The sequence below is a fragment of the Crocodylus siamensis genome, chromosome 5 (genome assembly GCF_052110815.1).
Source record: "Crocodylus siamensis isolate JL-2025a chromosome 5, ASM5211081v1, whole genome shotgun sequence".
Classification (NCBI taxonomy): domain Eukaryota; kingdom Metazoa; phylum Chordata; order Crocodylia; family Crocodylidae; genus Crocodylus; species Crocodylus siamensis.
In genome coordinates, this window is record NC_143399.1 from 42,386,127 (window position 1) to 42,414,006 (window position 27,880).

General features: G+C 43.0%; 1 protein-coding gene across 1 annotated transcript in view; it reads left to right on the forward strand.

Annotated features, from left to right (window-relative positions):
• NOTCH2 (notch receptor 2) overlaps positions 1-27,880 on the forward strand; it is a 128,292-nt gene that overhangs the window by 26,333 nt on the left and 74,079 nt on the right. The window contains exons 3-5 of the mRNA XM_090049474.1: positions 1,907-2,166; positions 3,118-3,453; positions 15,273-15,395. Of these exons, the coding sequence (XP_089905600.1) occupies positions 1,907-2,166; positions 3,118-3,453; positions 15,273-15,395 (719 nt within the window). The remainder of the gene's footprint in view (positions 1-1,906; positions 2,167-3,117; positions 3,454-15,272; positions 15,396-27,880) is intronic.

Sequence of the window (27,880 nt, forward strand, 5' to 3'; positions counted from 1 at the left end):
TAAGCTAAATAGCTGCAACTCCTTCAGTCTTTTGCTGTATGACATAATTTCCAGTCCTTTAATGATTTCTGTGACTCTGCCCTGAACCCTTTCCAGTTTTTCAACACCCTTCTTGAAGTGTGGGCTCCATATGTGCACACTATTCAAGTAATGATTAGTCATTGTCAAATACAGAGGTAATAACCCTCTTGCCTCTGTGGGGTATTCCTGTTTTTATGCATCCCAGGATTGTAGTAACCCTTTAGTCTTGCACTGGTAACTCTTGGTCACCTGGTTATCCATCATAACCCCCCATCCTAACATATTCAGAATCCCTGCCTTCCAGGATAACCCTCCCTGCTTCCCTGCATAAACATGACCCCTATGCTTTGTCTCTAGAGGCTAGGGCTTTTCATTTGGCTATATTAAAATGCATACTTTTTGCTACCAGTTTACTAAGCAATCTGGATTGCTTCTTTTCTGCAACCTGGCATCCATACACTTTATCAGGGACAATTTTATGCTTTCCTCCAGGGCACGGATAGGCATTAAATAGTGCAGAGCCCAGAACTCATCTCTGTAGAAACGCCTACACTTTGTTATAAGTTCCTGTTTACATTTGCAGTTTGACACCTACCAGTTAGCCAGTTGTTAATTCCATGGATGAGGGCATTTTAAATTAATTAGGAAACAGTTTACTTCAGCCCCATTCCTGTTCGCTGCCTTGGACATCATGAAAGACCTGATCTTCCTCCTTGGAGGCTGAGTCTCATTTTGGTGGATTAGAGTAACTGACTGACCTAATTTTATAATTTAATCATTTCTGCAGCAGGAGAACAGAGCATCTAGTCTTCAATTGTTGGATGTTTTTAGTTGAATGTTTCTAATTGTCCCTTAGACAAGCTGTGCATATTTTGACGACTCCTCAGTTAAAACCATCCAGCCAGAAATTGTAGAAAAATCCGCAGATTGACAGTCCAATCTTATTTGCTTTAAAAATATTTGGCCTATTTGATTAACATTTTGCAGATTTCTCTTTTGCCTCTCAAAAACAAGGGTGTATGTGTGTGTGTGTTGCTGCTGGAAAATGAATTGAAAATGCGTAGTACAAAGGCCAGTTGGAAGATGGATTATGGCTGACAAGCATGGTCATACTGTGTTGACACAAGTCTTGCTTGGTGAAAAATAGCTGCAATTATTCTGTGCACACAAATCTCTGAGATTGCTCATTTATCAATAATATGCCAGTACTTTTCCCCTTCCCTGCTTAGTGACAGCATCATGGTTAAGGTATTTGGCCTGGGATGGTGAGGTTCAATTACTGTTGTTGTTAACTTCCAGTACAACTTCTGGCAAGTCACAGTCTCAGTTCCCCATCCATACAAAGGAGATAACAGCACTACTCTACCCCATGGGAAGTGTAAAGGAACATCTACTAAAGGTCTTGAGGCTCTTCAGTACTAGAGTAACTCAGACTATAGAAGTACCAGAGAGAGATGGATAGTATCTGTTATTCACACAGTTTAATTACTTCTGCAGAAGAACACTAAATAGAGAGAAATAAACTAATACTCAACTACTCTTCAAACATTCAGATTTTATTTATATTTTTAAGAGATTACAGGGCAAGAGAAGTATAACTGCAAGGGTGAAGGGAGGAAAAGGGTAAATTTTTTGTGCTTAATGAAACTTAAGTTGCACTTAGTGGAATTTTACATTGAGAGTTAATTGTTATGATCTTCTGTTTTCCAAAATATCACTGTGGCCAGCCAAAAAAATGAGGACCTTAGCTGTTATAGTAGGAACTGTCTAGATAGCAAAACAGGGTCCTTGATATGTCTGAGATATCAGTGGGAATCTAGTACAGGGATCTTGTGTAATGAGGTTCAGTCTGAACATATTACTACTCATGACTTTTCTCTTCCAGATGTCCAGAAGGTTTTCTTGGAGACTATTGTCAGCACAGAAACCCCTGTGAAAGCAGTACCTGTCAGAATGGAGGAACATGTGAAACCACGTCTGTGATAGGAAAGGCCACTTGCAAATGTGCTCCAGGGTTCAGAGGCGAGGACTGCAGATATTCTGATTCTCACATCTGCTTTGTGTCACACCCCTGCTTAAATGGAGGAACCTGCCAGCTGCTTGGCCCAGATGCATATGAATGTGTCTGCAGGCCAGGTTACACAGGTGGGATTCTACATGTGTATCTTTAGTCTCCTCATGTTATGTCCTTAAAAGCTTAGTTGAACTCTTCCAGAAATGCTGTTGTGCTGCTCTAAAATGCTGTCAGGCTAATAGCTTTAACATTATAAATGAGAACTTGGGCACACAACAGGAACAGTTAAAAAAAAAAAAAAAAAAAAAAAAAAAAAAAGCCAAACTTAAGACTTCTTACCTTTCAGAGTTGATCTTTAAATATGTGCATGCATTTTGTATACAGTGGGGCAACTGATTAGTGTAGCCATTCCAGGACAGTGACTATTCTTCAAAATTGAACTTTCTCAGTGTGAGTATGGTCAGGTAGAGCAACTGGCTACCCAGAGACTTTGCAAAATCTTCATTCTTGGAAGTTTTCAAGAGCAGTTAGACAGATACCTGGGGTGGGGCTGGGGTATTTCAGTCAAAGAGGATCCTGCCTTGGGCAGGGGATGGGACTAGATGACTTCCTGAGGCCTCTTCCAGCCCCAATGTTCTATGAAGTTTACATCAAACATTACTCCAGAATAACTTTCGTAAGTGGGCAGGCCCTTAAAGCATCTTATTGAACAATTTTGAATAGCCAGATATTCTTATAGGAAGGTTTAATTCTGCATAAGAGGAACATATAGAAATCTGCATTTTCATCTTTGAAGACAATATGAGGGAAGTGAGCAAATATTATCAGTGTAGTAGAATTCCAGCTTATGGATTTATTGCTTATAAAGCATAGTATTTGCTGTCTTGTAGGTCCTGTATAAACAAGCTAAAACTAAATCATATTGTTGATTACAATGAGGAATGCAGAGCTGAGGTGCATTCTCCTGTTCTCGTTTACTTATGCAGTTGTGTTGGAGGGATTTGAAAGTGTCATAAAAATATGGGGTATCTTCTGTACAAACCATTTCTATTTATTTAAATTCAAATGTCTTGATTCCACAGGAAAGAACTGTCAGTGGATTGATGCTTGTATGTCTCAGCCATGTGCCAATGGAAGTACTTGCATCGCGTCTGGGGAGAGATTTTCCTGTACATGTCCATCTGGTTACACTGGACAAAAATGTGAAGTTGATGTGAATGAATGTATCACACCAGGACAATGCCATCATGGTGGAACCTGTCTCAATGTGCCTGGCTCCTATCGATGTCAGTGCAAGCCAGGCTTTACTGGCCACCTCTGTGAAAGCACGTATGTGCCATGTTCACCTTCACCGTGTATGAATGGAGGGACATGTCATCAAACTGGTGATTTTGTCTATGAGTGCAACTGTCTGCCAGGTAAATACTGTTTCTTTCCAAAAACCAAACAGGAATGCAGTGGTGAGGTTGGGCATTTAGCATTTGTCTCTTGGTAATACCTGTCTTAAGCTCCCCCTATAATGCAAGACCAGCATCAGGGCCACGACAGAAGACACAAAAGTCTGTGTAAGGTTGGGAGCTGATATGAAAGTTGAGTTGGTGTGGCATCATTATTTCGGATGGTGACAGGAGGGTACTGCTAGCCATGAGGAGAACAGAGTTCAAACTTGAAGGACTGTTGGGTTGGGTGGGTCATGGCAAGAAAACATTGGATGGGTTCTAGGTCTTGAGTGAAGACCAACCATTGGTCAGTTTGCTAATGAGAAACTTATGGCACAATTCAGCCTGCTGTTATCTTGTGGTTTTCCAGAACTTTGAATTCAACAAAACTCAAACCTCTGAAAACCAGTGAATACAGAGTTAATACATGCCATGAACTGTAACTCTTTCCCCCTTTACAGTTGTCAGTAGGTCTTGGGAATTGCCTGAATGCAGTCTAACTGTGTTGACTGGATTAGGTGTAGCAGTATGGCATCCTAGAGGGATTAATTGGAACAGCCTGAAGGACCTGCAATTGTGATGTGAGGAAATCAAGCAGGAGCTTCTGGAGCCTTTGAATCCCTCTCTCTGTAGCAGGAGGCCTGATGCTTCTGTTACTTTAGGTGAAGGCAAGCTGCCTGAGAAGCAGCATGCAGCTGTCAGGAGTCACGTGGCCTATAGGGGCTGGGCTATCAGGATATAAGCCCAGAGCTTGAGCAGGACAGGCTGTCTAGCCCTGAGAGCCATGGAGAGGAGCTCCTGGGTAACATCTGACTGGTGGTTTATGGAAGGGACTAAAGGGAGGTAAGGAGGCCTAGAGAAAGAATGGAGGGCAAGAGGGTCCAGAGAGAGAGCAGGGGCTAGAGGGCTCAAAGAGACCAGAGGCCTGGAGTGAGTAGCACCAGGTTGTCCATAGGTTTCACTGACCTAGGAGTGGGGCCAGGGCTCAGTCAGGGCCGGAAGCCAAGAAGGGCCACAGCCAGAGACTGGTGGGGCTAGAGAGCCCATGGGTCTCAGCTGGCCTAGGAGCAGGGACAGGGTCTAAAGACAGCTGGAGACTGGGGGTCCAGAATGCCTCTAGCCCAGAGAGGGGTTGGTGTAAGGATTCATAGACATTAGGGGCTGATAGGGACCTTGCAGGATCATCAAGTTCAGCCCCTCTGCCATAGGCAGGAAGTCTGATAGGGTCAAATGACCTCTGCAAGATAAGCATCCAAATATCATTTGAATGAGTCCAGAGTAGGTGCTTGCACTGCCTCTTGGGGGAGTCTGTTTCATACACCAGACACTCAGACTGTAAAGAAGCTTTTCCTTATGTCCTGTCTAAATCGGCCTTCCAGAAGTTTGTGGCTTTTAGACCTTGTTATCTCTTGGGGAGCCCTGGTAAACAACAGTTCTCCCTGATCCTGGTGCACTGCACCTTAAGTACTTAAAGGCTGCCACCAAGTCCCCCCTGAGCCTTCTGTTCTCCAGGCTGAAGAGTCCCATGTCTCTCAGCCTCTCCTTGCAAGGCTCTCGGTCTTGTGGGTGGCTCTCTTCTGAACTCTCTCAGGCTTATCCATGACCCTCCTGAAGAATGGGGCCCAAAATTGGACGCAGTACTCCAGCTGTGGCTTCACTAACTCTGAGTAGAGTAGGAGGATGACTTCCCTCGTTTTGCTTGAGATCTATCAGTGGATGCGTGCCAGAGTTTAGTTTGCTTTTCTGGCCATGACATTGCATTGATGGCTCATGTTCATCTTGTGGTCAATCAAGACCCCCAAGTCTCTTTTAGTCATGGTGCTAGCGAGTATAGCACTGCTGAGCCTATAAGTAGGATGCTGGTTTTTCCTCCCGAGGTGGTGTACCCTACTCTTCTCTGCATGAAATGCCATCAGGTTTTGGTCCACCCACCTTGCAAGCTTGTCCAGGTCGGCCTGTATCCCCAACTTGTTTTCCAGTGTAACTGCCTTCCCCCATAGTTCAGTGTCATCTGCAAACTTTGCCAGTCTGTATCTGACACCCGAATCCAGATCATTAATGAAAATGTTGTAGCGTGCTAGTCACCTTGTGCCATGTTGATTTGCTCCCATCAGCCAGTACTCTTTGGGTCCAAGCCTGAAGCCAGTTCCCCAACTATCAGACCGTGAGATAGTTGAAGCCGCAGTTTTCCAGGTTAGCCATGAGGACATCATGGGAGACCAATCAAAAGACTTCTTGAAATCAACCTCGTCTCTCTTGTCCAGGCATTGTGTCACCTGGTCACAGAAGGAGACGAGGTTGATCAGGCAAGACCTTCCAGCAACAAAGCCATGTTGGCTGGCACTCAAAGTTGCTTTCCGGTATCCTGCTGCTGATGGAAACTTTGATAATTTTCTCCAGGATCTTTCCAGGGATGGGTGTCAGTCTGATTGGTGTCTAATTCCCTGGGTCTTCCTTCCTTCCTTCCTTGAAGATTGGAACCATACTGGCTCTTTTCCAATCCTTTGGTACCTCTCCTGAGGGCCACAAGTTCTGAAATATCTTTGTCATAGGGTGTGTTATGATGTCTGCCAGCTCTTTCAGGACTCTTGGGTGTATACCATTCGGGCCCACGGACTTGTGGATGTTGAGTCTTTCGATGTGTTCCCTTGTTGATCTACGTAAATTGTGGGCCCATCTCCCATCCCCTGGATGCTTTGTGCCCTGTTTGACAGGGTGACCCCTTTGGATGGGTGGAAGCCAATGCAAAGTAATCTTTTAGGAGATTTTCCTTTTCCTGAGCATCAGTTGTCAGCTGCCCCATTGTTGCCTTTGTTCTTCCTCCGACTTCCCACATATTTGAAGAAGGACTTTTTGTTGTCCTTGATTCCTGTGGCTACCCTGAGTTTGGTGTCTGCCTTGGCTTTTCTGGTCTGCTCTCTACAGGTTTGGGCTAGTGCTGTGTAGTCCTCCCTAGTGATGACTTCCATTTTCCACCTGGTGCAGGCTTCTCTCTAGCTTCAGGAAGTCCAAAAGTTCCCTATTGAGCCAAGGGGGCACCCCAGCCCGCTGACTGCATTTCCTTTGGGATGGAATGGACTTTCCTTGTGCTTTGAGGATTATATTCTTAAGGAACAATCATTCCTCATGGGCTCCCCTTTCTAAAGGGCCATGGTCTCTGAGTGCCTGGTTGACCAGCCTCCTGAGTTTTTGAAAGTTGGCCTTCCCAAAGTTGAGGATGTCTGTTTTACTGAGAAACTTGTCCACCCTGCATTGGACAGAGAAAGTGATCAGTTCATGGTCACTGTCACCAAGCTTCCCCTTGACCCTCAGATCGTTCACCAGATCATCCCCTTTGGCCAGAACCAGATCCAGCAGTGCCTCTCCCTTAGTTGGCCTGTAGACCTCTTGCGTTAGGTAGAGGTCATCAATGCATGTGAGGAAGCTACATGACTGGTCAGATTTGGCTGTGTGCTCTGCCCATGAGATGTTGGATGAGCAGAGCCAGGAGCCTATAGCCCATGGGGGTAGTTATGATTTGTTTAATATGGGACATCTGCGAGGTATGGGTATTGGGGAGGACGGAGCCTACACAGTTAGCCCATAAGGCAGAGAGTGGAGACGCCTAAGCTCAGGAATGTGAGATCAGGCTTGGGAAGCTTTGAGGCAGCCTCCCTTTTCTGAAAGTATCATTTCATCAAGGCATGGCAGGAAAGAGAAGGGGAGATTTCAAAGTGAGCCATGTTGACAAGGAAAGTGTGCATGTGCGCTTAAAGAGAAGTCCTTATGCCTCATTTTAGCACAAGGAACTGAAGGTTTTATTTGTAGCAGTGCACAGGGCTTACCTTGCTAACAAGGATTGTCAGCAGCAGGGTAGCATATGAGTGATCTATGATTTAATGATAGGAAGGGAAAGGGTATAAAGTTCAATGGTATCCTGTGCATTGGGGTCGTGGTTGTAAATTTTAGCACGTACATGAAAATGGCAGGTAGCTCCTATTCAGCTCATACAAACATAAGCAAAAAGGGGTTAGACTCTGTCCTACGGTCATTAGGTGCCTTGCTCTCTGAACATTGTGCACTGTCTGCAAAGACAGAGTGTAAGCGTGTGTGTGACGGGTATCCTGGGGCATTGCTCAAAAATGGCAGAGTTAAGGTTGTGTTCATGTGTAGCTTAATTGTGGATTTCCTGGTTTTGAGAAGTAGGAGATTTGTTCAGTTTGACTTTCTGGAAGGCAGTGGTTCCTACTGCATAGCTCTAGTTCTGTGTTTTGCCTTAACAATTTTTGTAAGGGGATTCCTTTATGTTTTTTAACATAAGGAGAAATGTGAACTGGCCAGGTAATGCTGCTTCACTCAAAAACCTCTTGGCTCACTTTTCTGTGCATTCATGAAACACATGAGTGTTTAGTGTCCACTAATGGAGAGTTGAAGTCTTTTTTTGGTAATGCTTTCAGCCTTGCTTTATTGAAGGGTTATAGATGCCACACATTAGCTGGGGCAAATGCTGAACAGTGTTTGGGGGACAATCAGAGCCATAGCTTGAGTCCTAGAAGTGGAGTTTAAGAAATGCTGCTCCCTCAGGAGCCTCTTCTGGTGATTGAATTTGGGTTGCAAACCCTATCCTGCACCCTATGAGATAGGGCAAATTTTCAGGAAGTACCAGAAAGCTTGTAGATTTTAGAGCATTTAGCTGCTTTAATTGAATGATACCTTTTAAGATACTTTACTTAAAGGTCTGGCCAACCTCAAGTGTGGTGGAACTGGGATTCTGTTGTTGGAGAAACCACCTGTTTACATTTACTGTTTTTGAGTACTTTGTCTCTTAACCTAATGTTGCGCTCAGTTATCTTTTTTTTTTTTTAAAAGGGGAAAAAAAAAAGAAAGAAAACCCAGAGCTGTTTGACTTATGGTTAACAGGCTCTGCAGGCTTCATAGAGGGGGCTGTTTCTTGTGTGGGAGCTGTTTGGCCTTTGACATCCCAAAGGGCTTAAAATATTTGATACAAGGAGTATCGTAAAGAAAAGGGGAACTTCAAGTACAAGAGCCTAACATTGTAGAGCCAATAAGATAGCTCATGCAAGTTAAGTTTCCTTTACTTGCAGGGACTCAAGTTTGAGTGGAAGCAACCGTGCAGACAAGTAAAATACAGTCAGGAAATGGAAGACTAGATTACTATGGTAACAGGAACTTGCCCACATTGTGCGCATATTGTTTTGATTGGTAGTAACTGTGTGAAGGGTTATGCAACACGCATACAGTGTGGGTGTGGATACTTTTGTTTTGAGAAGCTGCATTTTCATATGTCCTGATATTTGTGCCTGAATTGGCAGGATTATATTGCTTGGCTTTGGTATTTAGAACTATTCCTTTGGAAAATATAAACAGAAGGAAAGGGCTGGTGAAGCCAGGGTACTTCTACAATCGTCCAAAGGGAAGATGAGATCCTCCAGGCACTCATCACCCTTGTGCAATTAAGGAAGGATCAAAAAGCACCCAGATGTGTTGGAAGACAAAACCCGAATCCTGGTTGCACTCTGAATGCTCATGAGGAAGTAGGCAGCAGAGGGATGTGTCTGCAGTGGGGGAAGTGAAGGGTGAGGAAAGGGAGAAGGGGGCCTGCCATAGATATCCAACATGTGATCTAGATTTCTTCAGTTAGAAGGAGAGTGCCAGAGTTAAGCATTTATTGGGCTCACTTCTGCTGCAGAGTTGGGAAGTGTGGAGAAGACCTATAGGAGATCTCCCACTAGACCACTACTGGCAGCACATTAAACTGCTCTGCAGGATTTGATGGATCCAGTTCTATAAAGTAAAGCATAGTAAGGGATTCCTGCTGTCTTAACCCAGAGATGAATTCTGATGACATAGTATTTTGATAATTTTGAATTTATTTCACTTTCGAATACACTTCTGCCCACTTAAAGTCTATATTCTCAGTCATCAGTAACAGAAAATGCTGGAGGGATTTTTCTCAAACTTTTTTTTTTAAAGAAAAGCTATTTTTGAGGTTGTTAATTAAAAAAATGGAAGCAGAGAAGAATTAGAGCTTAAAGCGCTTGAAAAATGTTTTGCAACTTCAGTTGGATCAATAAAACTTTACAAAATAACTACTTATTTCAGCAATTGTGTCTATACAATCTTGCATCACTTCATAGTTATTTGTAGAAGTTATTGGTAAATATTCTTCCCCCCGCTCCAGGAGATTGTAGGGACAGCAGTCATTCTCACAGGCTTATTGTGGTGCCGTTCCCCACCCCTATGCCTCTGATTGGCTGACAGGCCCCAGTGGCTCTGCCACTGATTGGTGGAGAGGGCTGTCTATCCTACTGCCCCGCCTCTCACTGTTGATTGGCTGAGGGCTGTCCATCCTGTGGTCCCGCCCCTTATCCTTGGTGGAAAGGGTGGGGCCACACAGCAGGCTGTCTTCTCAGCCAGTCAGCAGCAAGGGGTAGCAACCATCTTTCCTGGTCGCCTTCATGCTGGCAGCCCCCTTTGTGCTGGGCTGTACGGAAAGACTGCTGGCTCCCACTGGGAAGCCAGCATTTTATTTTTAATACATTGGGGGTTCTGCTTTTTTTCCCATGGATTTCACAGAGATTGCCTGATTTTTGTGATTTCCATGAAATCCATGCAATAACAACCTAAGTAGGTCCCTAGTTATTTGGCTGAAATATGGGAAGAAGCTGGCAGTTAAAACAAATGTAGCACAAGATATACCGCTGTAAATACTCTCTATGCTGGTATAATTCTGTCTTCAGGAGTTGGTAGCACCATTTTTTATAATTTGATTTTTCTCTAGATTTTGTTCAAATTGATACAAATTGTATTGAGTCTCCTTAATCCTAAATAGGTAGGAACTTTCTCAAGTCACTTTTTAGTAAGCAATACCAATACTGGTGTGAACAACATTTAACCTGGAGCATTTTAAACTCCTTTTTAAACATAGTGAGGGAGAGCTATAAAACTCATAATGTAGCTGACAAATAAGGAGCTGGTTTGGCAAGTGGCCCTTAATGGAATGTTAAACAAGTCAATAGAGGAAGTCCTTAGCTGGGAAAGTGATTATTCATTGTTATCCATCAAAATAATTATCCATTAACTAAGATAAGAACCCTAGGGAATTCCAAGAGCTGGGTCAGGAAACAATCTGTCAGACCAGAGTAGATTGCTTATGGGAACTGGAACACTTCCTGGAAAGAGGAAGTAACTTCATGTATTCAGTAGTACTTGATGCTGGTTCACAAAACCGTGGTGGCAAACAGTCCTTTCCTTTGAGCTGAGTGTCACAAATGCACATTGAATCCAATTTTTCTTTTGGGATGGATGGTGCAGGATTCTTCCTGTATCACTGAAAACCTTGAACTCCCTAAGGTTGAAATCTGGATCTCTGACATAACTGCAGTATCTCTTCAGTTTTGCAGCAACCTGAATTTTGCTACTCGGAAATAGCCTTCATACTTGCAGAGAAGCACTCGATGGCTTGCACTAAATGTTTGTAGATTTGAATAATGAAGTCTCTTCTACAGTGATTATTCATGAAGTTGTGACTTTCATTGTCACCATTCGTCTCAATCAGGGTTTGATGCACAATATAGAACACTTTCAGGCTCAGGGAAACCTAAATGTGTTGGCGTCTATGCTTTGAGAATTTCAGAAGTGCTAAAAATCTAACCTTTAAAAATGAAAGCTAAACTTCTGTAAACAGTTGAGCAGCAATAGATGAATCTTACTACAAAGGTAGCAGTCTCAGTGTTACAGAATGTATAGAGCTTGAAGTAGACATTAAATCATACCTTAAAGGTTTCCGATGTATTTGATGAGGGCTGAAAAGAGGTTCTCTTAAAATGGGGGCAAATTGGGTGCAGTGTTTGCGAGATCTTGAAGTACACTGCCCCTGCTCTGGCCCCCAATTGGTGACTTTGGTGGTTTTTGGATTTATAACTCAAAACTCTTGTCATCTTTGGCATTTCAGATCCATTTTGGTCTGTTGTCTTTGGTAAAACATACTACTTTTTGAATTAGGCTTTTGTTGGGATGAGGATGGCAGTTATACAAAGTCATGTCCAGGCATGTTACATGTACAACTTTATTTGTTCCTAATGCTTCAGGAAATATGCAATGGCAGATGCATCCTTTCAGTATATTTAGGTTCTCGTGCACTACTTTTGAGGACTTTTTTTATCCTGGCACAAATTTTCTGAAGAGCACGCAGTGTTTTTGCTTCATGTAGGCTTCATGCACTTCTCTAATTTGTATGGAGTTTCCCTAGAAGCGGTCATGCTATCTTCAGCCGTCAGGCTTCTTCTAAATGAAGGGAGCCAGGACTTGCTGATTTCCCCCCCACCCTTTTTTTTTTTTTTTCTCTCCCTGTCCTTAATGCAGGGGTGGGCAAAATACAGCCCATGGGCTGGATGTGGCCTGCCAAACCATTCTATTCAGCCCATGGGGCCTCTAAAAAAATTAGGAAATTAATATTTACTTGCTCCTGGCTGCCTGTCAAAGATGGACCAAAGCAAAGCAGGACCCAGGGGATGCCAGCAGGACTGAGCAGCCCAGCCCCGCCACACTCCCAGCCATTTCCCTGTCTTCCATATATCCATATACACATCCACATGCTTCCTCACCTCACCCCCCCCACACCCACACATCCACAGCCCTCCACAAACATATACACCCCACTCCCCCCCCACAATATGCAAAAGTAAAGACTTCATTTTAAACTATTGTGCAATCACCTCTATGGACACTATACAAACGCATGTAAATCAGGACAGAAATATTTTTTGAAATAAAATTAATGAATGTTTGTAGATGTTTGTTTTTTAGAATATAATTTGGTATTTTTCTGGTTCTGAGTTGGCAAAACTCCTTGCTGAAAGGAATACTTATGTGGGCAAGCAGAGGGACTTCTGGTGGAAAAGGTCAGGGGTTAGCGGGCAGGACTTCCGCTCACAAGATGGCTACCGGAGAGGCAGGGCTTCTGTAAAGGGGCGAGGCTACCCATGCGGCCCTTGACAGGGGTATAGGAGTTGACCGGTAGAGCCATCAGTCCAACAAAACTTTCAATATGCCAAACAAATGACACATTAGTTCCCCATTTTTCTTCAACTTTTTTGAGCTTTGGGTTTAGGAAGGGGGTGGATCTAAAAAGGAGATATATTAAGAGACAGAAGGGAAATGACAGGGAAGCTTTGGAGCAGCAGAAGAAAGTCTAAGTCAAGCATATGTAACATACAGGTGGCTTCAGCTACACAATAGTTGCACCTACACATGAAATTAGTGCACCTGAATAAACACGCTGGTGCAGTTTGTGCTGGAATTTATTGCGCCCAAGCACAGCATTTACATGTTTGTCTAGGACCCTGCAGCATGCTGAACCGAGGCAGTACAGCCCCAGCTGGCACAGGGCCTGGAGAGGGTCAGCCTGCCAGCCCGAAGCTGCTCTTCCCCAATTCAGCATGCTGCGGAGGGGCTGGCTGGCAGGCAGCTTGTTGGCCCCTTCCTGCAGTTTCATTGCCCAAGACCACATGGCAGGGAGGAAAGGAGGTACCCGATGACTCCTGGTGTACCAAAGGTGGGTTCCTTCCAACAAAGGCCTGAAGCTAGGTAATACCAGGCCTTCATTGTACCCTAGTTTACTTCCAGGACAGTGGAACCTGCTGTTGCTTATTTGCTAGATCAGCAGTTGGCACCCTTTCCAGGTTGTGGGCCAGAACAACCCAGCTTGGGTTAGAGGCAGGTTCCACTGTGCTAAGATTTGGCCACTCCTGCTGCTTTTCCTTGTGGCAGCATGGAGAGAGCAACTACCACTAAAGGCTGCCAGAGCCACACATTTGCAGTCCAGATCAAAGTGCTCTGCGGTCTGAATCTGGCACATTGGTTGCCAACTTCCATGCTAGATAGATCACTCATCTACTGGAGCACTCATCTGCTAAAGGTCCTGTATGCAATAGTGTTACTAGTAGATCTATTATACAAATGGGTAAAATGTAAGTAATGACTTGTCACAGTTATGTTATGTGCTTGAGGACTAAACAGTAAATGGGAATGTAGCAATTAGAAGTGTAAAATCCCCCCGATTTTAACTAGCTTTCCATCTCAGTCTGAGGTCAGCACTCCAATTTTACTCATGCAGCATCAAACCACATGGAATTCCATATGCAGCAGAGGTGAACAGCTAAATGCATAGTTGTCTGGGACTCGCATACTAGAGAATTAGTCAAGTGTTGGCATCTCCAAAGCTGACAGAGCTAGCTGACAAGTTTTTAGGGTTTTGGAGCTGGTGGCTCCAGCCAGCCAGGCTCTGGTTTTGAGCTGTGCATGCTGTGCCTGCATGTGGGGGGTGTTTTTTTAAATTTGTTTTTTGTTTGGGTTTTTTGTTTTGTTTTGGCTTTTTTTGGCCCCTGAATATCCAGGGGTCAAAAAAAAACTTGTGTGCTGCCTTCTTGCAGTGCAGAGTGTATGCTGCAGACATGTCTGCGGTGCCACATAGCTCACAGCTGCGCTTGTCGGGATGCAGCTAAGAGATGCAAGAGAAAAGTCACTCTTGCTGCAAGTCTCTTCACAGTCTCTTTAAAGCAGCTGAACTCAGTGAGAGCTGCTGCAAAGCTGGTGAGCTTATGGAACTCATTTACAGGCTCTGCAATGTCTGCCTTGGATGATGCACCCTCTAAAAGCTGGTTTTGACCTGATTGACAAATATTGTTGTGCTGTCCAGAGCCGAACATGGAGGGCTGAGGGAAAAGTGTGCGTGTTTTGGATGAGGAGACTGCACTGTAACTAGTCAAAGATTCCAGAGAACCCAAAAGAGACTAAACTTTTGTAAGAATTTTGGAATCAGTTACTCCCACCCCTTTGAATCTCTGCCATCTCTAGTATAAGAAGTAAATACTTTATCTGACTCTGCCTGGAGGGTTATTTTGGGGAGCATAAAATGAACAAATAGATGGAAAAGAATAAAAGCTAAGAAAACTGAAGAGAACCAGGCATTTGTTCCCATGAAATGCTTAAAAGTATTATTATCTGCAGAGACCATCTGCTGTCCATATAAATGTGGAAACCGATAAAAGGTTTGTTTGACAGGATGGTTGAAAATTATAATATATGCATATAAAGAGGCTGTCAGGATTTTTGCTGAATTCTTTTTTTTTTCTTCCATCAGGGTTTAATTTATAGGTTTGGTTGGGTGATGATAGCTAAAATGCACGAAGTAGGGGACCAGGTATTATGTGGGCAGGGTCACTGCTGCACCGGATTAGTGCATTCAGGCCACCAGAAGGTGCATCAAGAGTACGAAGTAAGAAGTTGGGTCACAGCCCTGGGCTATGTGATGTGGGCTTGGCTTAGCTCTTTCCCACACTGGGGAGTGGTGGAACCAACAAAGAGATTTGAAGGCTTGTGTTCAAAGTGAAGAGGTGTGTCTTTTTACCTTCATGTGAACTCAAGGGGATGAGCAATTCTGAGGTAAACACATGCTAAAGTCCAGGTACTTCAGGCCAACTTGCCAGGGTCAACACTAGTCTCCTGCCAAAGGCTGTCCTTGTGGTTAAATGAGAATTCCTGGCCTTTGGTTTAAAAAAATAAAGCTTTTTAATACTAAAGCAAAGCTCTGTGCCATTGCCTGACTGGAGGACTAGTGCTTTGCTGGTATAGGCCAACCTTTCCTTTGACTTGGGTAAAGGCAGAAGGCTCTTACGATTGGTTCTTGTGTCCAGCTGCTGCTCTGGTGTTCTGCAGGGAACTAGGTTAACAGGGTAATTCTCTTTAATGGCCTTTTTGAAAATAATTTCCATTTCATACATTTTTTATTTGCCTAGGCTTTGAAGGAGATACCTGTGAGCACAACATTGATGACTGCCCAAACCACAAATGCCAGAATGGTGGTGTATGTGTGGATGGTGTAAACACTTACAACTGCCGCTGTCCTCCGCAGTGGACAGGTAGGTGGGGTGCGAAACTTTCCTTCTTGGGTTGAGTGGCTTTTCAGAATGGGGTTCAGCACTGAGTGATCACTCACTTATGTAAATCCAGCTTAATGTAGGAGTGGCTGAAAGCTGTTAACATCTGTTGCTGGTTCAGCAGCCTGTAACAAGGGCTGTCAGTGCAGTCCTTAGCAGTTGACTGTCCACATCAAAGCTGCTGCATCAACAGAGGGTAAATTCCTAATTCACTACTTCAGGCTTTGTCTAAGGTGTAGATGTCTGACAGTACAGCTCTGTGCTAGGCAGGGGTGTGAAGAGGTTTGAATGCTGCGTAACAGCTGTGTTAGTAGAAGCTCTCAAAATAGTTGCAGTTTTACCAGAAAACCTGTGCTTTTCCTGGTATAGATTGTTTCCCTTGGCAGGGTGTGGGATATATTTGTTACAGTGATACACAGTGCAACTTTGCTGGTTTTTGTCCATTTTGCAGGTATCCCATACTGGTGTTTCTAGACCAACAAAGTGGTCTTAGTGTAGACCTAGGTTTTCAATAGTGGGGCCCATAGATTAGATCTGGGGTAGGACATACAAGCAGGGAAAGTAGCTCATAGTATGGGAGTCTTCTGTTGCTGTTATGTCATTTCTCTTCTCTGCTTGTGAGACCTGCTAAATAATGAAGTTACTGTAAATTGAAAAAAAATGCCACTGAGCAGGTAGGAGCAAAGCTTCACTCAAATTGTGTCCATGTAGCTACTGCAGGATTGCTGTCACCTTATGGCAGTAACCCAGCCATGGCATGCAGCTGAGCTCCGTAAAAGTCCCAGTGGAGCTTAGGAAAGTATTATGCACGGTATAAGGAAACAACCTATAGGAAGCGCTGGTTTATATTGAATCACAAAATTATTCTTTGCAAAAGCAAACAAGTTGGCCGAATTATAGACTGATACAGCCACTTCTTGGCTTAGATTGCAGCTAAGTTTGAGCATGATTCTAGCACCCCTGCTCTCCAGCCTTCCCAGTTCTCAATTCACGAGTAAAGGAGTGGCCTCATAACTATAAGCTAGATCTGGAGTCACCTTATATACAAACATATATGATTTGGACATTTTTTTCATTAATTGTGTGCTTGTGTGAATGCCTAACACTCTTTGCTCCTTATAAGAAAAGAATTAGGCTTAACTGCACTTTCCTACAAGACTTAGTGTACAGTTATGAGAATTATTTGGTTAGATCAATTTTTTCAAAATAAGAACATCTGTAAAGATCAGCTGCTCAGACAGAATTAATGTGGGGAATCTGGCTGTTTGAGACTGAAGGTTTTGAAGCTGTTTCCTGGTAAAGAACACCATTCTCACTGTGAATCAGTCATACAGGAAGGTTTTTGATGGACATTTTTAAATTTCTTTTAATCAAAATGTAAGGTGGATTGTCTCTTTTCCAATATAAACCTCAGTTTTTGGTGTGCATGCATCTGTCTCCACCTCCCTTTCTCTCCCAAATCTCATTCCTTGCATGCACTCTGTAAATCTTTAAGAAGGGGGAGACTTGGAGGGATGGAGAGGGCAGGTGGTGTACGAGTGGAGCACAGGAAGGTTGCAAAATATTGGCAATTCCACTTGTATCTAAAAAGCTTTGTGTGTACCAGCTACTAAAATGTTTGTTGGGACCTGCAGCTTTTGCAAGCCATATACTGATTTGTGGGTTTTCCTGAGCTTCAGAGTTGTTGAAGCACCCAGGTGACCATTTCATGAGCCTCTGAACCTAATAGTCCATTGAGAGAGGCTTCTGTGTCTTCTGAGAGCACAATGAATCGAGCTTGGCTTTTGATATTTGAATTGGCATCAGCTACCCACCGTCTCCTTGGAAGGTTCAAGTGGCAGATGGGGTAGGGGTTTGGTGAAGATGGGCAGTGACCCTCTTAAGCCTTGTGGGCAGGTTGGGGCCATGTTTAACTCTCAAGGCTTGCTGAATGTAGTTTGGAGCCCTCCTGTTTACATCCCACCATCTACAGGTGATGGGTTGCCCTCCTCGTGATCTTATGTGCATGAATGAGGTTCCCTTCCTGCCTAAGGAGGAGAGCTCCAAACCTTGTTCCCTTTCCTTTATGGGACAAGTTTAAATAAGTTTAATTCCTTTAACTTCTAAGGGTCCCTATACATGAGCAGGGAAGCTGTTCTGATGCGCTTAATCAAGTCTGCTGGAGTGTGGCAATTACAGTGCTTCAGCAGTCCTCCCGCATCTTTTGTGTCAACATCCCTGTGCTTCAAAATGGTGGTGGAGGCACTTTATCTAACACTCTTAGAGCTGCTCTGATTAAAGTGTTCCCCTCCCCACTCCCAGAGCACAATTATAAACGCCTTAAGGTGCCACTTGGCCCTACCTTCTTCCTTAGTCCCATGGTAAAGTTGAGGTTGCAGATTGATTAGTGCTATGTTTTTTGGTTGTTTTTTTTTAACTTGCAAGTGTAATAGCTTTTGAAACTCTTTAAACTGTAGAAACTGTAAGTTCAGACTTAAAGCTGAATTTGTAAGAAACTGAAACCTTTTAATGTGTAGGAATTGGTAGTTCAAGTAATGAAATGACTATAATTCTGACCCTATAGTGAAGTCTTGAGAGAAGTTCAACTCAAACCACTTTATCCATAACAAGCAGTTTCTTTAAGTATACAAAGTGCAATGTGCTTGCTTTAGTCAAAAAGCAGTTGTGCTGCTTTCTGCCTCCTTTGTGTACATCTGATGACATAAAGGGCGCATCCAGACCAGTGAATTGAATCCCTATTTTCACTCACAGCACACGATAATGATATCAATAACCGTGGGGAGTGGAAAAAGGCAATGAAGTGGCACTTACCAGTTTCATCTACAGTGCAGCAGGCAACCTGAGTGTTTTCAGCCAACTTCTATCTCTGGCAACAGGGCCTGGGTATCGAGGTCTGCCTCTATAGGGTCTTGCTTGAGCTTAGAGCTATCATGCATATGTTTTTTGAGCCATTGCTGATTGTGCTGCCCTTATTTGTTCACCATGTTTTAGGTGAAGCACAGGCAGATGTTGGTGTTGCATGCAGAAATCCTGTCCAGCTCCCATATAATAGAAATATGCGGTTCTGTTCACATGATTTTTTTGCACCTTTTGTTTTCCTTGAAGTCATTTCAATGTTCTTTGCATATATAGAGAGCGCTGCGTAGCATCCTAGTTGTGACCTTTATCTGCCATCACACCAATTCCCTGAAATATGTTTGTTACAGTCCGCCCTGAGTTCTGATAGGTCCTTTAGTTTTGCTCCAGCCTTTGCAAGAGGGTGAAGAATCCATTAACTTCAGCTTGGCTCCACTGGAAAGCACAATGAAGCCACACAGCACAGGACTAAAGCAAAATGCTATTTGTGCTGCCTCTTGCAGTATGTGAGCATAAAGGGACAGTTCCTGGTTGTGCAGCAATATTTAAATATTACAGTGAAGTCTGGTCCCATGACCCTAGAGCAGTAGAGGTCATGGATAAACGGACTGTCTGGTCAGGGAAGACAGCTGGAGGACCACCAAAATAATTGGGAGCGTAGGCCGTGTGTAGACTAAACGACGGGTGTGTGTGCACGACACTTTTTAAAGTGGGCTAAATGCTTTTGCACCACTTTAATGGTGTTGGTATTTGAATGCCTTGGTGGCGTATTACGCATTAACTCCAGTTGCTGTAGGAAATTCGGTGGTGTAATTCACCTTAAATGACTTGAGGGCACAGCAAACTAAAATTCCTTAGAGGAGTTTCAGTTTGCTGTACCTATAGCCGCTGAGCAAAGCACCGGGCTTCGTACAGCTCTGTAGGAAGCCCTTGGAGCCTGTCTGTCTGCCTAAGCTGCGGGCTCCCTGTACTTCCCTCCTTGGCTGTGATACTTCCCTGGCCCACCCGAGCTGGGTGCCTGCGGCTGGGTGCTGCCTGGGGGAGGGGTCGCCACCAGTGTGGAGGGAAGCACCAGCACCGCTGCAGCCCAGGGACCACTCTGCCCACTGGCAGCTCATCCTCCCCTCCCTGCCGCTGCTAAGTCAGCAGGGTGTGTGCACGACATGGGGGTTTAATTGGCCTTAAATTGAAGTGGTGTTTTTAAAAATCCACTGCTTCAATTTAGGGCTTCTGTTTTGTTTACACATACCCATAGATACAATCGTACAGTTACTACCACAACATACCATATTTTCTTGCGTACCACACAGACCCCAAATAAGAAATGCACCTGTTTTTGGGAAGGCAGAATGACAAACAAACAACAACAAAAAAAGTGTCCGGATTTAAAGCTGCGTAGAGTAGAGATAGAAATTATTTTTTAGTTCGCTTATCCTCCCTTTCCTACTCAGGAAGAAACTACAGTTTTAACCCTTTCACAGTTGAATTAACAGCACCTCTTGGCTGTTTGGCCAAAAGCTGAAATTGTAGCTATTGCTAAAGACTGGGGAGATTTAGGATTTTGAAAAGAGTTAAAAACCTCCTGCTTGGCTGCAAAACCAGAGGAAAAAAAGGGTCCAGGACTAACTAACAACAAAATTGGACAAAGAATAGTTTTAGTGGACTATCAAGACCATTACAAAAGGAGAGGGTTGTTAACACCTGTGGAATGAAGAACAGTTAGCAGGATCAAGTAGATTGCAGTGAACTATTTTACTCCATCAGAACTGCCTGAATAGCAATGCCACTGCTGCTTCGTGTAGTTGGTTTTAAATTTTGGGTTGAGTAGGAATTAAAGCAGGATGTGACTGCACCTTTCTCCCTTTAGTTTGCTTCTGCTGCACTCTGCCCTGTCTTTATGCAGGGGCTGGAGGGAAGAGAAGGAAAAGAAACAGCATCCATTTTATGGCATCTCTGTACTTCTATTCTGAGTGGAAAATCGGCTTAGCACAGACACTCCAATTTTGAAAGACTAATTTTTGAACAAAAATGTTTGTTGTCTTCAAGGAAATACGGCAGTTAACTCTCAGATGAAATTACTACTTCTACCAAGAATTAATTTGCCAGTTATGCTGCAAGAAAGAATTTCACAGTGGAACTGCAGATCTCATTACATGGATGCATCTGATTTACAGCAGAGCCAACCACTGATGTTGATAGGCTGTAAAGTAGTATAAGAAACAAAAAAAAGCCTTTCAGGTTTCTCTTATGTTTCAATTTATTCTACTCTTCTCTTATGTCTCATGACAACATTAAAACTAGGGTTGGGTATTTGACCAGTCAGATAAAATAAAGTCAGTTGACCAGTCAAATTGTAAAATAAAATTGCCAATATGTCCAAATAATACATCAGAAAAGTACAAATTTTCCATTAAGAAATGTGTCAAAAAACAATATATTTTTAAAGAAAACTACAAAAAATAGTTTTGTTTTTTTAAAATTGTTAGAATTTTTGGCTGCTCACAAACACCACCCCCTCCCATTTACCAGAAGAAGCAGAGCCTTACTTCAACACAGCTCCGCAGCATCTGTATAGATCAGGCACTTCAGTGGGACTTTTTGGCACTTTTTTCTAATAGCTAATCCAATCAGCTGTTAGATAACACTGTCAAAAAGGCCCATTAAAATAGTGGTTCTCAAATGTTTTTGTACCAGGGCCTATCTGTAAACATCAATGGTCTGTCCTGCCCCAGTACCCCTCACTTTTGACCTGCTGCTCCCCAGGCCCCAGCCCCCCAGTTTGTAGGGCAGGGGCTGGGTGTGTGGAGCTGGGGGGAAAGGGGTGTTGTACGAAGACCCCAAGCAGCCCCTTGCAGGCTGGAGCTCTGGCAGCCTGCAAGGGAAAAGCAACAGTTTCCCAGATTTTTCTCTTTTAAAAGAGAATCCATTTTTAAAGTTTGTTCACAACCCTTTCATGTATTTTTGTGACCACGGGTTGAGAAACGCTGCACTCAAGCACCTGATCTATAGACATTGGGAAAGTTGGGTACAGCTAATGCGCTACTTCTTCTGGGCATGTGCTGGGCTCAGCGTAGGAGCACACTGAGTTTAAAGTAAAGCACCATTTTCCCATGTCTGCAAGTAGCCCTTGACCACTCAGAAAATGCAGTCAATTGACTGGCCAGTTGACAATAATCAAAATGGCTGTGGAAGCCAGAAGTCCCCGAGGAGATCTAGAATTTATGGGATGCAACCCCCGCTATTTCCCGTGTTACATGTTATGGATCTGTAGGCAAACTTCTCGCTACTCCTGATTTATACAGCTGTCAAAACCTGTGAAGTGCTGTACCATGTAAATTCTAAGTCGACGGTAGGCAGACTTTTTAGGTTGTAGGCCAGAGTGACCCATTTTGGAGTAGAGGTAGGTGGGCGGGTGCTAGGGCCCAGCCACAGCTGCTGCTTCTCCCTATGGTGATATGGGAAGAGTGTCTGTAGTTAGTGCTTCTCCCTGCGACAGCATGGGAAAATGACTGCTGCTGAAGCACCCCCACCACTGAATGCTGCCAGAGTCCCATGTCTGTAGGCTGGATTAAATGGGTCTGTGGGTCAGATCCAGCCCACAGGCCGTAGGTTGTCAACCCCTGTTCTAAATCATTGTAACAATTCTGCTACATTCCCTTATATGTAGCATTCAGTTGTCTAATAATGCCCAAACTACTTTTCAGGTGAATATGTAATTCGACTGTTTGCTTAATTTCTCTTCTATGTCTTGAGTGAAATTATCTTTTTTAGAAATATGTTTATGTAATTAGTGCTGCATAGGGACACTCCTGTTAAGTAGCAGGGGCGTAAGATGTGTGGTTTCTTCTGCATCCTGTGAAGATCATTGCTGTATCAAAGAACTTAATGCTGAATCGGATTCCATCATTATTTCTCCTATTAGTAGCTGTTTGTGAGTCTGATTCTTTGTAGTCCAGCCTATACTGCTCTATAAATATGAAGTTCTCTTCTTGGTACCTGAATCCAGCTCTTGAAGCTGTTTGGTGCCTTCATCTTAGATTTCCTGTCCCTGTAGTAGAGCTGTTATTCTGGGTTTATACACTTCATTGCTGGGGAATGCTCTGGTTTTTTCCTCTCCTTTATTCCTCCTGGTCTTTGAGGGGTCCACTCCTACCTTCCATAGTAAAAAAAACAAACAAAAACCAAACCAACCCAAAAACAACCTTCTAGCCCCAGACCTCAAATTGCCCTGTGTTAAGCTATCACAGTGTTTAATGCCTTGGAAATGCCTTTCATTTGGTCTGTTTCTTATAGAAATGAGTTTCAGCATACTTGTATCAATTTGCATGTGAATTTAATCCAAATGATATCCTTCTGGAAGGGAACACAAGGAGGATTCATTAAGATTAAAGTTTCCCATTGAGTTAAGAGTTCTCTGCTTTTGATTGTTCCAGATGAGCCTGATGTTTTTGGAAATCATTCTCATCTGCTTTGAGCCAGGATCACAAGATGGCAGCCTCTGGGTCTGGGATGCATGCCAGAGCCAATGGTTTAAATGGGAATTAAACAAAAATGTGTTTTACCACCTCGGCAGTAGGTTTGGCCCTCACACTTTCTTTTCATCCTTACCCTGTGGTTTAGATAGTGACAGCCACATGGTAGTTGTTTATAAAGGTCATCTAGGCTCTGCTAAAGCCCTTTTCTCATGAAAAAAATAAATTGTATGCAAGGCAATAGTGTATACCTCGTCATGCAAGAAACAACTGTGTTTAAGGAAAGTGTTATGTGCAAACAGATTGGGATGTACCAGTGGAATCCACTAAGTAACTTCATTTGAGGAAGGTAACCGAAGGAATCTTTTGCTGGAGATTAAAAATTCACAACCTTAAGGCCAATGTGTTCTGACTAGGAGTTGTGACTGGGGGGTATCCTTTTGAACTTTGTTGTCCAAAAGAATCTAGTTCTGCAGAACGTTCAGCAGGGATTTTCAAAGGATCCAACATGAGTTAGGTGTCCAACTCCCTTTTGATTATAGTGGTATTTGGGCAACTTAACATGCTTTTCTGTGAAAATCCTAGACTTAAACTTTGGGCTGACATGGCTTTCAGACATGGCTTTTCTCACCAAGAAAGAAAATAAACATCAAAGGACTAATGTTACATGTTTTATATAAGAGCTTATACTTTTGTATCATCTTTTAATTATTTTTTTGCCAAATACCAATTTATTCAGCTTCTGTTGCAGAAACAGATACAGTAATGGCAATGATTATATTGCTGGAGTAAATTGGGCTACACACAAAATAACTTTTTAGCCCCAAAGTAAAGTGTGTAAAGCAATAAAGCCTTTAGATTTGCTGGGTTTGAAAAGTGACGCTGATGCTGGAATTGCAGAGTAATGAACATGTTTGTTTCTTAAATTGCCAAATGTATTTGCTTCTAGCTTCTCAGAAAATTTAAATCTTTCTGTGACAGTAGTGGTGTATTTGTGACCCTCACTTTTTTTTCCCCAGCTGATTCTGGCAGGCAAGGGGCACTTTCGTGAAACTGCCAGGAGCAGTCAGCACCTTTGCACTTGTTTGTAGGGTCTGGACAGAGCCCCAGAAGAATCTAGTTCTTTGTACCTGTCACAACTCTATGCGCTCAGCTGCCTGAATGAAAGAGGCAGGAAGGATTGATGACTCCATCGCACCCTGAGCTAGGCCATGGGGAGCATGTGGCACATTCCAAAGGTAGAAGAGCAACAGCTCAAGCATGCAATTCTAGGTGACTTGACCAACATACATCCTGGAGGCTGCTATTCCCTTTGCAGCATCTTCTTCGAACAGTGTGTAGAGTAGCTTCCTATTCAAAGGGATTCTAAGCACCTGCTATAGTTAACAGGACATGCAGGGTGAATCAGGGTGCATCTTTATTTTCTGCAGGTTGCAAAATCCCAGTAGTGAGTCTTGATAACCACTACTAAACCACATAACTTTAATATGTGAATTGGTCTGCTAGTAGAATAGATATCTTTACAGTTCAGAACACATTGTTTTCATAAGTTATCTTCCAGATTTAGAAGTACTCTTTGGTGGAATAACTCATGCAATCTCATGAGGAGCTGTGCTGTGCTGTGCTGTGCTGTGCTGTCAACATTTGCATAAATTTGCTTTCAACACAAAGCAAGGTGGACTATCCAATCATTAATCTGTATTGGTGGGTATATGCTCCAAGGTGAGACCAAGTGATATAAGATAGTTCTCCTCCTGCTGACTTCTCATAGAGAGCTGATTATTGTCTTTGGTAATAACTGCAGGTAGATTGCTGTTTTAGCTTGAAAGCATGGTAATTTTTAGCTTTATCTGTTATGTTTTGTCTTGCAGATCTCTCCACTTGCTAGGTCTTTCCCAACTTTACTCTGTTTTCTAAAGGAGGTGAAGAGAGAGGGGATGGACAAGATGAAGAGTGGTTTAATGTGGTGAGGTATTTCCTTTCCACCACTTCTCCATCACCCTCCCATCCCAAACCACTTCACCTACCACTGCCATGCCAAACCACTCCATTATCCCACACCACCAGTAACCATAATTCATTTTTCCTGCTCATGTTATTGCTTCCACAGAGTCAGTCTGTAGCAGATGATATTTATAATCTCTAGATCAGCAGTCAGTAACATTTTCTAGTGGCAGGCTGGAACGATTCAGCTCAGAGCTGAGACAGGCCAGCACTAGGATCTAGCCACTTCTCTGACCACCACTACTTTTTGCTGAAAACTCCCTGCTGCTGAAGCCCCACCCAGCTCACGGGCTGGATCCAGTGGCTCTGTGGGCCATAGGCTGCTAACTCCTTGTGTAGACTGAGCTGTTTTTGGAAAGGAGTTGGCAGCTAGGGAGTATGTACAGGTCCTTCAAGTCCAACAGTTGAAGATGAAAGGTGTAAAATCTCTAATAGTCTTTCAGTTCCACTGCCTACTTCCTGGCATAGTCATGAAACAATTTTTTTTTTTGTCGGCTTAGATTAAGACAACTTCGGATTCTATATGAACTACTTCAGTTCTTGAATTTGATAATGGTACATTTTCCCACTGACTTTTCTCAAGATGGCAGCTTTGTTGAAAAACCTGGAGTTTAGGAGACCTTTTTGTTGCCCCTGTTTCTGAAGGGCCTGAAAGGTATTTTATATGTCTTCGGGGGTGGGGAAAGCATTCTCCCAAGAGCTGTATGATGCCTACAAGGTTCAGGATTCCATAGGGACCAAACAAAATTGTCTCTAGCACCTTTTCCTGCAAAAAACACAGCAAAACAAAAACTGTGGGGCACAGTGTAAACTGTGGAAACCTCTTTCTAAAAAGGTCTCCCCAGATGTGATGTGGCTGCTATATCTCCCTTGAAGCTGGTGCCTAAATACTATCCCTGTGGCTGAAAGATGTAGCTGGAGTCATGGTTCCTTACAAAAAGTATTGAAAAAGGTTGTAAAGATTCAGAATTGGAGATGAGTTTTCTCATACTGAGATGCAGAGAAAACAAAGCAGGCATTACAATATAGGGATTGCCATAATGAAGCAGACCTATTTGTTTTTTTGTTGGGTCATCATCTTTCTTCAAGTGGTTTTCAGTGCTCCAGGAGAAGTTGTAAGAAACCCCATAATGGGCAGCAACGGTGGTGTCTGCACTACTGTGAAGGTTTTGACATATCAGTAGTAAAGACTGGTTTAAGACCTGAAAGGCAATGCTTTATCTTGTCTTTATGTTGCTAGCACCAGCTCTCGTAACTCTGGATATTCTTATCCATATAAAGGTTGCATTGCTCTTAGGAAAAGTCAGAATTCTCAGCATCACCTACAAGTGGCAATAAATTCCAGAAATTTAATTATGCAGGTGACAGAGTGCTTCCTTTCTTTTTGGAGGCATAAGTTATAATGGGCCCTGCTTTTGGAGATATCTCTACTGCTTTTTCCCAGGATATGGCTGTCTCAACTGCTGCTTCATTTGCAGGTAATCCCATAGTCTTTCAGATGTTGTGGAATTCTTGAGATTCTGTCTTCTTAGAAGCATTGTTGAGGAAGTTGGACAATTTTTCAGCAGTCTGTATTTATTAGAGAGAAAAAGGTAGGTTGTTTTCTAACAATGAGAGCTTTGTGGGGTTAGCTAATGAGGCCTGCAGCCCCCTTGACTCTCTTGGCTCTCCATCAGGAAAATCTGTTTTCTTGTGCCAGGATCCCAGGAAGGAATTGAGTCTTTTTCATGTCTTGCAGTAGGCTCACTTGTAGGTGCTGCTGCAAATGAGGATTCTACAGATAGGGAAGTCCCTTCAATTGGTAGGGACAATGGAAGTGACTGTGCTAGGAAAAAGAGTTAATTCCTTGATGGCTTTAATTTTGCAAGCTGCCTGTTGTTACACACTTATTTCCAGATATAACGTTTTTGTGTTGGTGAAAAGCTTTCCTTTTCAGAAATCTGTCCTACCAGAGATGTGTGAAGACCTCTTGTCTCTGAAACGGGGAGTAGTAGAAGTGGCGACTGCAATATTATATTGCTCACGATTTTTTGTGGATGGAGATGCTCAATGCAAACTTCATAGAGGGCCACTTTCCAATGGAGGGCTGTCACTAATGAGATCCACTCTAAACCGTTATGATCTCTTAGCCTGTTTGTAAGCAGGAAACTGAACTGCTCATGTTGGTACTTGAGCAGATTAATGAATCATTGCTCAGCAAGAACGTGGGGTTCCCTGGTTTTTTTTTTTCAAATCTTTTTCATTTTAGTAAAGAAGCTTATTACCAAACCATGGAAGTTGCCCAAGTAGGGCTGCATGATGTGACCCTTGTTTTTGGGGAAAGTAATTTTGTTTATTTCTAAGGAGAAAAGTACAGGGAGTAACTTGGTTCCATGGTGTGCAAAACACACTTAACAGTTGAAGCTTGTTCCCTTTTTCAACTTCTAGTTTTTAGTTTTGAAATACCGCACAGCCTACCTGCTTCCTCTGCATAAGGTCACTTAGAGCCTGAGTCTGCCCTGGCTCTGCATATATCTCGGTCAAGTTAAAATTAAATATGATTTCTTGTAGAAATTTGGGCTTTCCTTGCCCATCATGTTTCTCACATAGAATCATATGAGACTTAATACTCAGGAGTTGTACAGTTCCCCCAAATTAGCATGTTTGAGTTCACAGCTTTGTCCAAGAGCTTGCATTCACCAATTCACATTGTTCTTAACTACGGATATAAAACAATTCTCATAAGTAGTTTTAGTTAAGAATCCAGTTTCAGAAATGGGCGTAGCTAGAGAAGCTCCATTGACTCCTTGGTGTAACCCGTGATGCTGAAAATCTCTTCCTTGTTAGTTACTGCTGAGTTGTACACTTGAAAGGAATTAAATTGCAGCTTCATGAATGAAAACTGTTGTATCTTCCACAAAAATTCTGTGCTTTTGGCATCCAGAGTGAATCTTCCCAAAAATTTATGAATCAGTTAATTTCAGTTGAAATGTAATTTTAATGTGGTCCTGTAAGAAAGCTAACACACTGTTGAAGAATTTTTTGTGTTCCTAATGATGTCTATTCAAGTTTAACCTGTTTAGACACATTGGCAGAGGTAAATCTTCAGTGGGTCAAGTGCTTGTTGGCCAAGAACCAACAAAGAGATGTTTTGAA